Source organism: Notolepis coatsorum, assembly GCF_963971535.1.
Source record: "Notolepis coatsorum genome assembly, chromosome: 5".
NCBI classification, from domain to species: Eukaryota; Metazoa; Chordata; class Actinopteri; order Aulopiformes; family Paralepididae; genus Notolepis; species Notolepis coatsorum.
In genome coordinates, this window is record NC_140169.1 from 146,211,015 (window position 1) to 146,222,797 (window position 11,783).

At 44.9% G+C, this 11,783-nt stretch overlaps 1 protein-coding gene across 1 annotated transcript in view; it reads right to left on the bottom strand.

The window, feature by feature from the left end:
- The window catches only part of crip2l (cysteine-rich protein 2-like), a gene marked incomplete at both ends in the record, with an annotated part of 30,737 nt that extends 30,627 nt beyond the window's left edge, over positions 1–110 (bottom strand). Inside the window, one exon of the mRNA XM_084314481.1 lies at positions 68–110. Within this exon, the coding sequence (XP_084170607.1) occupies positions 68–110 (43 nt within the window). The remainder of the gene's footprint in view (positions 1–67) is intronic.
- Positions 111–11,783: the final 11,673 nt, after the last annotated feature.

The following is an 11,783-nucleotide window of genomic DNA, read 5'->3' on the forward strand; positions in this document are numbered from 1 at the left end:
ATTGCACAAGCCGGCAAGGTGTAGGCTATTTATAGTCTACAATAAATAAATAAATAAATTCACTTACCAAAATAAACGGTTTTGTCGCATTTGGGACATTTTGATGCCATGTTCCATCAATATTCTAGGCTGATGATGCTGAGAGAACGTGTTTTCTTTCTGTTCATTGACGGTGGAAACACACCTAGCCTGCGTCCCCCTTACTGTACGTTGTTCTTCGACATTTACATAGCCCCTCCCCCCGGTGACGTAATGAGAATTCCTCTCTCTTCTAGGCTGCGATTGAGGCAGATGCTGCTGGTGATTGATTGATTGATTGATTGATTGAAAACTTTATTAACAGATTGCAGAATGGGTACAGTACAGTACAGCTCAATACATACAATTGTTAAGGGGATGCAGTCCAGAGAAAGACTTTCGTCTTGTTTACATCAGGGTCCCCCATTTTCAATTCATCATATGACACACACCGACATACAGATAGACAGTACTGCTAGTGCTCTATACATTTATGACATACCCAGATGCGATACACCGTATGGGATGATGACGGACATGGGGGGTGATACAGAGAAAAATATATATGAATATATGAACCTGGGATCACAACAACCCTTTTTCAAAATGACTTCTGTGCAAAAAAAAAAGCTGTTGGTCGTAGTTTTTAACATCAAATAAATAACCACGTATTTATAATAATAATAATACATTTAATTTGAAACTGTGCCTTTCTCACTCAAGGTCACCTTACACATAGAGCAAAATATAAGATATGTATGATGAAAACGTGATACAAAATATCCATATAGTTAAAGATTATTTGGGTATAGAGCAGGGGTGTAAAAAGTACCCAGAAATTATACTTAAGTGAAAGTATGGGTACCGTCTCAAAATCGTACTCAAGTAAAAGTCAGGGTATCTGGCTAAAAACACACTTGAGTAAAAGTCAAAAAGTTTCTATTTTTAAATGTACTTAAGTACTAAAAAGTAAAAGTACAAACTTCTTTTCTGACTGTCTATTCTTCTGATAGCAGGTGTCCCCGCTAGATCCCCGCTTTCTAGTCTTGCACAAGGACCAATCAGCATGGGTTTGGGGGCGGGTTCATTTTCCATTGATGGGGATTTGATTGGCATTTTTTTATTAAAGCGCGGCCGCAGGATTAATAACGTTAACGTTATTCCGGCCAGAGAAACAAATATACTAATTAAAATGGTTGGACCTGCGAGATTTGTACTTTGTATAGGTCTGCATTTTAAATGTAAGGAGTAAAAAGTATGTTTTCTTTCCTCTGAAATGTAATTGAGTAAAAGTACAAGTATACAACCCTAATAATACTTGAGTAAAGTACAAATCCCCAAAAACAGTACTCAAGTATTGTAACAAAGTACAATTACTCAAGTACTTTACACCCCTGGTTTTGAGTACCGGTAGTCTTCTTTTTAAAGATGTTAGTGACTGCATGGCGGGTGTGTGTGGGTAGAGAGAGGCCCAGAGCCTGGGTGCTGTGTGTGGAGCTGAACGCTGCAGCAGAGAGAGGCCCAGAGCCTGGGTGCTGTGTGTGGAGCTGAACACTGCAGCAGACTGAGAGGCCCAGAGCCTGGGTGCTGTGTGTGGAGCTGAACGCTGCAGCAGAGAGGCCCAGAGCCTGGGTGCTGTGGAGCTGAACGCTGCAGCAGAGAGGTCCAGAGCCTGGGTGCTGTGTGTGGAGCTGAACGCTGCAGCAGAGAGGTCCAGAGCCTGGGTGCTGTGTGTGGAGCTGAACGCTGCAGCAGAGAGGCCCAGAGCCTGGGTGCTGTGTGTGGAGCTGAACGCTGCAGCAGAGAGGCCCAGAGCCTGGGTGCTGTGTGTGGAGCTGAACGCTGCAGCAGACTGAGAGGCCCAGAGCCTGGGTGCTGTGTGTGGAGCTGAACGCTGCAGCAGAGAGGCCCAGAGCCTGGGTGCTGTGTGTGGAGCTGAACGCTGCAGCAGAGAGGTCCAGAGCCTGGGTGCTGTGTGTGGAGCTGAACGCTGCAGCAGCAGAGAGGCCCAGAGCCTGGGTGCTGTGTGTGGAGCTGAAAGCTGCAGCAGAGAGAGGCCCAGAGCCTGGGTGCTGTGTGTGGAGCTGAACGCTGCAGCAGCAGAGAGGTCCAGAGCCTGGGTGCTGTGTGTGGAGCTGAACGCTGCAGCAGAGAGGCCCAGAGCCTGGGTGCTGTGTGTGGAGCTGAACGCTGCAGCAGAGAGGCCCAGAGCCTGGGTGCTGTGTGTGGAGCTGAGCGCTGCAGCAGAGAGGCCCAGAGCCTGGGTGCTGTGTGTGGAGCTGAGCGCTGCAGCAGAGAGAGGCCCAGAGCCTGGGTGCTGTGTGTGGAGCTGAACGCTGCAGCAGAGAGGTCCAGAGCCTGGGTGCTGTGTGTGGAGCTGAACGCTGCAGCAGAGAGGCCCAGAGCCTGGGTGCTGTGTGTGGAGCTGAACGCTGCAGCAGAGAGAGGTCCAGAGCCTGGGTGCTGTGTGTGGAGCTGAACACTGCTGCAGCAGAGAGGTCCAGAGCCTGGGTGCTGTGTGTGGAGCTGAACGCTGCAGCAGAGAGGTCCAGAGCCTGGGTGCTGTGTGTGGAGCTGAACACTGCAGCAGACTGAGAGGCCCAGAGCCTGGGTGCTGTGTGTGGAGCTGAACACTGCAGCAGACTGAGAGGCCCAGAGCCTGGGTGCTGTGTGTGGAGCTGAACACTGCAGCAGAGAGGCCCAGAGCCTGGGTGCTGTGTGTGGAGCTGAACGCTGCAGCAGAGAGAGGCCCAGAGCCTGGGTGCTGTGTGTGGAGCTGAACGCTGCAGCACCCCCGGTGGAGAAGGTCTGCTGGTGGAGGACAGACAGCAGTCCAGCTGAGGAGAAGTGGAGAGAGTGTGACATTGATTGATTGATGGCCTGTTAGATATTAGTGCTTTTGATAAGACTTCTAAACCAGGCCTATACATTTTCACTTCAAGTAGCCTAAGTTATGTTGTATTCTGCCAGGGGACCAGGTATAAAGGGGACCAGGTATAAAGGGGACCAGGTATAAAGGGGACCAGGTATAAAGGGGATCAGGTATAAAGGGGACCAGGTATAAAGGTGACCAGGTATAAAGGGGATCAGGTATAAAGGGGACCAGGTATAAAGGGGACCAGGTATAAAGGGGACCAGGTATAAAGGGGACCAGGTATAAAGGTGATCATGCGCCTGTATGGTTTTATAATCTGTGTGCTCAGAGGAGCCCAAGGGTCCCTGAAGAGACCCCAGCAAAGTAACCTATAGTTTCATTTCATTATTTTATTCAATAGAAGTTAGTGCGATGAGATGGGGGCGACAGGGAGCCACAGGGGGGGGGGGCGGGGGCGACAGTGGCTCAGGAGGTGGAGCGGTCGTCTGGTGATCAGAAGGTTCCCGGTTCGATTCCGGCTCCTCCTGGCAGTCGTTTAGCTGAACGCCTTTATCCAAAGCGACCTACAAGTTCTGTACGACAAGTCAGCAGGAAAGGTACAACTCTTTCAGCTGAGTAAGACTTGAGCAAGGCACTTAACCCCCTAACTGCTCCCGATGAGCAGGTCGCCTCCGCTGCCGGTGTCTGAGTGAATGTGAGGCACGAGGTGTGAAGTGCTTTGGATAAAATAGATGCAGTCCAAACCAAACCTGACATAATATGTATAATGAGATCATTAATATTTTTAATCACAGGTTCCATTCTCTCCACTGTAACCTCCCTGATAGATTTGTATTGTAGACTAAAAATCCAATAGAGGCACAGAATGTTTGTGCGTAGTTCTCTCTGTCTTCCAGCATGGCTGCCTGTAACATAGCAACCATTGTTATGACAACGCTGCTATGTGCAAAATCAAAGGTGCCTATGTGTTGCTATAATGAGAAATATATCAACAAAAACATAATAATTTGGTGCCTTATTATTACTGGATCTTGCCAACAGAGGGGTGTAGTAGTCAGAGAGATAGTGGGGAGCGCAAGGCCGGCCTTGTATGTGAGGAGAACGGTCGTAAAATCAATAATGTAATATTGTGACAGTCTTTTAGTTTGATTACAGGATTTTTAGGGGACCCCAGTTTGACACCGGTTATCTCCACTTGGGTTCGTCTCTATACTATAAATCAACATTCAGATCAAGTCCCACGGAGACGGCCAGCGCCTGTCTCTGCATGTTTATACATTTGCAGGCTAAATTCAAACAGGACAATAAAACCAGACATAACAAAGCGCACAATTCCCCACAGGCGATATTTATCATAACATGCCGTTTTTGGAACTCGATCAATCCCGAATCCCAGCGATGTCTATATTTCCCGGGCTTCTTGTCCGCTCCATCTCCCCGCTCTGGACATCTCTGTTTGTTTCCTCTCGGCACGGTTGTTATAGGCTACGCTCTGGCACCGCTATACTCTTCAGGGGGGATGTTAAGTGATGCTCTGCAGCCGGTCCCATGATAATTGTACTGTACACTCTTGGTATTTAGATAATTAGGCCTACGTTATTGCTGCCCTTTTGCCGTGGAATCGTTATAATCGTTTTGAGGCCCATCCATCGCTCTGTCCATCTCTCATGGTGTGCTGTTTCAGTTTACATACCAGCACGTCTGCATTTCTGCTATGATGCCCCCCTCTAGCTCATGGAATGAACTCCGGCAGTCATTAAAGCTTGAGATGATCCCCTCTGTTGCAGAGTTTAAAACCTTGATCTCCAACCACTGTCAATCAAATTGTACGTGTTTCAATTGATGTGTCATCCTTGCTTTTTGCCTCGTCTTGTTATCTTATTGTTATGATTTTATATGCTGTGTCTTTTTGCTCATTTCTGTATTTACACTCGACGTGGCTGTGAAATTAGGGGAAACCTCTGTTGCCCTTTTGAGTTCAAATAAAGGTTTGAAAGTAAGTGTGCCTGATTTATGTTGGTTATAGAATGTGGTGCAAATTGCAACAATTCCACTTATCATAATGTCAGGATGAGGGATGCTATTTTGTTACCGACGATATTGTTGTGACGAAGAAACATTGATAACCCATGAGGCTACATCCGAATGTTGATTTCACTCCAAGAGAGACGGCCAAGCCTTCCATTATGAATTCCACTAATGCACGTGGTATTTTCTTTTTTATAAGATAAACACATATAAACACGATTCAACAAAGATGGAAACAGCGCTCATCCTTTCCACAGTAGCCGGGCTTGCTGTCCCTCTGCTGAGCCTGGGAATGCACTAATCTTAAAATAAACATCCCCATATTGCTTCAGTCCCTCGTTTTGGCGCAGACAAGAGGAACGGCTGGTGGCTGGCGGTGGAGTCATTTGCTCCCAGGCTCTGTCCCTGTCTGGCTGGTAGGTTTCCCCACGGCCCTGGGTCTTCCTATACCCTCTGACGCCGGGCCACCTAGGTCCTAATCACCCTTGTATACTATTGCTACTGTAATTTTGTATTTTATTTATTTGTATGCATTTGTACATAACCTTGTTTTTGTTACAGCCTCCCCCACCCCCCTTCCCTCAAAAGCCTTTTGCTTTTTGGACAGGCTGCTTTTGTATATAAGAATTTGTTCTTAATTGCTTGCCTGGGTAAATAAAGGTTAAATAAAAAAAATAAAATAAAATAAACACGTTTTAACACTACACCATATTTGATCTCAAGTCAAGTCAAGTACATTTTATTTATATAGCACATTTTAATTGTTCAGCAGTTGACAAAGTGCTGAACAATTTACACAGAATTCAAGATACTATACCCAAACCATATCAAACAATTAAAACATATATACATTCAAATTACATTAAAACTAAGCGGATGCTCTATATATACAACGGATTTAGAAGGCCAGGCTGAATAGATGGGTTTTTTAAGCAGCGATTTAAAAGTGGCAAGTGACTGGGCAGACCTATTTATCTATCTATTTATTACTAAAATATTTGCACTACATTTTTCTCCCCCATTTTCTATTTTTCTCCCATCCCAATTTCGTATTATCCAATTCTACCCTCCCCTGTCTCGAACGTTGTTAGACCATGCCTCCCACAGGCCGGCTGCAATGTGGACCAAGCCTTGCATCACGTGTCCCCTCCGGTACACGAGGAGGCAGCTGTCGCATCTTTTCACCTGCACAGCGCGATCTCTCAGCGGCGAGGAGTAACGCGTGGGAGGCTCACACTGCCCCCGTTGCTTCCTGATTCTGCTGTACAGGCGCACCAACCGACCTGTAGGAGTCGCTGTCCACAACGTCCGATCCCCACCCACCGGCTTTCCCACCCCCTAATACTGCCAATTGTATTAGTATGAACTACCAGCCAAGCCGGAAGCAACGCAGAGAGCTGGGCTCGAACCCAGCATCTCCTGCGTTGGTGGCGAGCGCCTTGCCCACTGCGCCACTTAGCCGCCCTAATATTGTATATTTTGTATAGTGTTTGGTCTTTATTCTTTGACTTCTTTTTTTACTGTATGAGGCACAATCTCAGGAGGCTCATACAGAACCAAGCATTTGACTGTAATGTACATGTACCTTAGAGACAAATAAAACAAAACATGAAACTTGAAACCTTGCTGATGGCTCTGTCACATTTAAGCATTACATCACGCGCAGGAGTGGTTTGTGAACAATAAACCATGCCTAGGGGTGGTTGTTAGGCCCGAGGCGCAGCCGAGGGTCGTTAGACCCCCCTAGGCATGGTTTATTGTTCACAAATCACGACTGCAAGTGGTGTAAAGCTTTTATACAACTGCCACATTCATCCAACCTTATTGCTATACAATAAACACACATTAATCGAAGATTTATTGAAAAAACCATCCGCCAGAAAAAGTAGTTCCCACAACTACAAAAAAGACAATTTGCCTCCATGTGGAAGCAGCTCGGAAGTGCATCCAACCAACTAACACATCCAACTGTGTATTATTGGAATGATTGAGAGAAGTTGCCTCATGTGGAAGCAGCTCGGAAGTGCATCCAACCAACTAACACATCCAACTGTGTATTATTGGAATGATTGATTGAAAATTGTATTACCAGATGCAGAATGGGTACAATACAGTACGGCTCAATACACACAATTGTTAAGGGGATGCAGACCTACTTTCTATAGAACTTCATTCTTAGATGCTTCTATAGAAAGTAGGTAAAACAAATTAAAAAGTTTTCTTTGCCCTATAGGAAAAAAAAGTTTTCTTCGCCCTATTTTTTTATTTATTTTTTTAAACCTACTGTAGAGGGCCTAAACTTAACCAGTTGGAAACCAAGCGTACAGTAATAAAATTAGCAATCAATCAATCAATCAACTCAATAGGCCATGCTCACTTAGAACAGCGCAGCACCCAGCTCTCTCTCAGTCTGACTATCCCCCTCGTTGCAGACAGGAGTGTGTGTGTGTGTGTGTGTGTGTGTGTGTGTGTGTGTGTGTGTGTGTGTGTGTGGGGGGGGGGTGGGGGGTGGGGGGGGGGGGGGGGGGTGGAGACTGAGGCCCTGTCCACACGAGAGTTTGGATTTAATATGACCGAAGTTTGAAAAAATAAAACTCCGTCCACACGGTGAACACAGGTGGACAACCGTGTATAACTGCGTACTCACGGGCAGAGCTGGAACCCAGCAACCGATACATTTAGTACAATGTAATACAATGCCAAAGCAGTAGGCGGCGATGTTGTTCAGACATGAAGGCCATTTCAACCAATCAGAAAAGACTGAACGCTCACTAAACTTCCTGTTGGGTCGCGATCTGCCATTAATTAACTGAAGAAGAAGAAGTAACGTTACCGATATGAAATGGATGTAAACGTTATTTAACAGATTGCAGAATGGGTACAATACAATACGGCTCAATACAAACAATTGTTAAGGGGATGCAGTCTGGACTGGGTTCCTTATAAGTTATAACAATAACTTGACAACACATGAGTTTAGTTTAGCTGCAGCTACATGTTTACTCTGAGCGTCAACAGACATCAGTCGATCACAACACTCTTCAACACAGACGATACGTTTTGAACAAAAGTTTGTTACAATCATTTTCATATAACGCTACTTGGGACAGCTCTGCTGTAAACACTGGTGTAGTTGGCTCTGCTCTAATCTCTCTACCCCGCGGTCTGCCGTGAACATGGGGAATAATTGCGACAGCTCTGCTGTAAACACTGGGAATAACCTCGGTTGCTATGCCCACACGCAACTGCAAAACCGCACAACTCCACCCTGGCCACCGGTTTCAAAAGACCGCGGTTGCAGTGTAGCAAATCCCCGGTTGTGTGTGGCCGAACAGTGCAACTGCGCACATACAATCACGGTTACATTAAACCCAGCGTTCGTGTGGACGGGGCCTGAGCCAGCGTCGGACAGTGTGAGAGTGAGGGCTGCAGTCAGAGAGAAGAAAAAATAAATTGAAAAAAAGATCGCAAATTAATCAATCAATCAATCCGCGATTTTTCTTTTGTTCTGTATTGACTCATGACCCATCAATTACATCATCCAACATTGTTTAAAGGACTAAGACATTCGCTGTGACAGAATCGCTTCATATTTAGTCGTTAGGACGCTATCATTGTTAAAGATTATTGTGCGCCATCTTGTGATCCGGCGGATTGATGTGATGTGATTCGGTTGTGGGCGGGTCCTGGGTCAGCAAGCGTGGACTGTTCGCAATACATACGTGTAAATGGACTGTTTCAGCCAATCAGAATCGAGAAATTTGCATGCCGTTGTATAAATACTGCATATTAAATTCCAAAATGTGCTCCCATCTCATTGGCTCTCGTCATTCGGGCAGATTGAGCGGTGTCTCTTATCGGTCCGTCTCTGTCACCGAGTTCACGTCATCGTCCCTACAGCTGTGGCCACGCCCCCCCCCCCCCCCCCCAGGAGCTTATCTCTCAGCCGGCCAGATAGAGGGAGAGGACGTCCACATGGCATCCTTATACGGGCATCTCCATCCAGCATCTTCCACGGCACAGACACGCGTGCACATACACACACACACATACAACCCCTCACACATGTGGGCAGTGCACGCACACACGCACACATGATACAACCCCTCACACACGTGGGCAGTGCACGCGCACACACACACATACAACCCCTCACACATGTGGGCAGTGCACGCACACACACATACAACCCCCTCACACACGTGGGCAGACAGTGCACGCACACACACGTGTATGTAGGTAACTACGCATGTGAGCACATTCCATCACTCCCTAACCCCTAACCTTACCTCACAACCACATGACCTATGTACATTAACCCTGTCAGGTGTATCTTTTAGAATGACATATACAGTACTCTGAATATTCTATTGGAATTCTCTATACTCTCTGTTGCTTTCAATGACTGATAGCTGATTGTTACATCACCATTAGAATGTTGTGTTCTCAAAGTTCTATCTCACGTGTGGTGGGTGGACCGTACACCTGCGATTGTGAACTTACCCCTAACTAACCCTTCTGCTCCCATACCCTAAAGCTCTTACAATAATGGAGGACTGGTGACAATATTCTGGTACTATGCACTCAAGATTGTAGCACTCAAGTTCTACACTGTTTTGATAAACAATCTTACTGACCCTTAGCTGCCAGAGTTGTACTCTTCCTGCTGACTTGCTGTACAGAACTTGTAAGTCGCTTTGGATAAAAGCATCAGCTAAATGACAAAATATGAATATGAATGGTCCTTGTGAGGACTTCTGAAACCCACAAGTAAGAGTCTACCTTGTACAAACACATGCATGCATGTACACAAACATGCACACACACTCACATGCATAGACATGGACATTGATTGATGGCCTGTTAGATATAGTGCTAGGCATAAGACTTCTAAACTAGGCCTACATCTTCGCAAAGTAGCCTAAGTCATATACATAGGGAGGTGTAGTGGTTACGTCATTGTTGTTTCCCACTTGAAATTGCAATGTATTCTCAATGGACATTTCTAAATCGTCTCGTTTAAAACAAATAAAGCATGAACATTGGCATGGTGTACCTTTCTGTGTGCATTCATCCACAATCTATAGCTCAACATGAATAAATTCGCAATTAATCGTAAAAGTAGCAAAATAACAACGTTCATGTTTTTGTTCACTGAGAAACTACACAATGGCTGTGACGTGTGTTAGGCGACAGCACTGAACGACGGGCGTTCTACTGGTAAGTGAACTTTCTTTTTTTACGACAAATTAAACAACCTTTTAACTAACTTTATTTCAACCAAAAATGCTTAAACAATCATGTTACTGATAGAAGGGACCTCATTTTGTGCAAAAATGGAAAGCTTGCCAATGTTCACGAGGCAGATTTATTACAATAGCCGATAATACATTTTCCCAATGATGAATCCCTATACGGGTGGACAGCTCTGGGAAATAAAGTGACGTCAGACTACACCTCCCTATTATTCTGCTAGGGGACCAGGGGTAAAGTAGGAAGGTGATGCCTGCATGGTGTTATAATCTGTGCACTCTGGGCTCTCAAGGGTCCCCAAGAGTCCCCAGCAAAGTAGCCTATAGTTTAATTTCACCATTCATTTATTTGATAGAAGTTAGTGATATAATGTATGATAATTCATATTCTAATCACAGGTTCCAATAAGATAATGTATGATCATTCATATTTTAATCACAGGTTTCAATAAGATATGATCATTCATATTTTAATCACAGGTTTCACTCTGTTACTGTTACCTAGTGGGCAGTGAAAAGATAGATTTGTATTGTTATAGAAGCACGGAATGCTTGTGTAGTTCTCCGTCTTCCAGCATGGCTGCCTGTAACATAGCAACCATTGTTTTGTACATGACAACGCTGCTATGTGCTAAACGAACAATAATCACTATGCAACAACCATCAAATGCACACAGCACACACACCCACACGCACACACTCACTCAAACAAACAACACACTGCAGCACCCACTCTCCACACTTTAGATCACACAAACACACTTACACTTTATATTTATTGATAAAGGATTTGCACTACAACTCGTACACCTACTGTGAATTGTACCTAAATTGCACCTCGTCCCATTTCTCCATTTCTGCCTTGCACTATATAGTATTGTATATTAGTACACTGCACAGTATTGTATATTGTATGGTAACTACGTCTATTCTGCATCGAACATTGTACATATGTCTAAACTGAACACTGTGACCTCATTTTTTTTACTTCTAATTTTACTATGTTATTTTATTTCATACTTATCTTGTCTTGCACAGTCTCTGGAGCGCAACAGTAAGAAGCATTTTGTATAAAAGTATTCTGTACTTCTGTATGGCAACTATTAAAGAAACTTGAAACTTGAAACTTGAAAACCAAAGGTGCCTGTGTGTTGATATATGAGAAATATATCAACAAAAACATAAGAATTTGGTGACTTATTACTGGATCTTGTAAACAGGTCACAGTAGGACAGTAATGTCATGCTTTCCACCAGTGTTTTACCTACTCATAATATAGGCATCATAGGAATTTTCTTTTGAAAGTTGAAGTCAGCCATGCTGGAAGAAAGAGAGCTACACAAACATTCTATGCAAGGCCTCAACAAATCTTCCCAGAAGGGGGTTCCTGTGGCTGTGACCAAACTTCTCAGATCGGGGCTAACACTTTTCTCTGGGGGTTCTAGACATGAAACAGGTTGGTAACCAACCCCTGCTGCTACTGCAAACTTTGAGACTGGGGGGGGAACAGTGAACGATTGACTACAATGACCACAATGCAAAGCGCGCAGAAGATGCGCACCACGGGGTTTGCAAACTACTAGCCGAGTGCTAGCTTCTAGCTAATTATT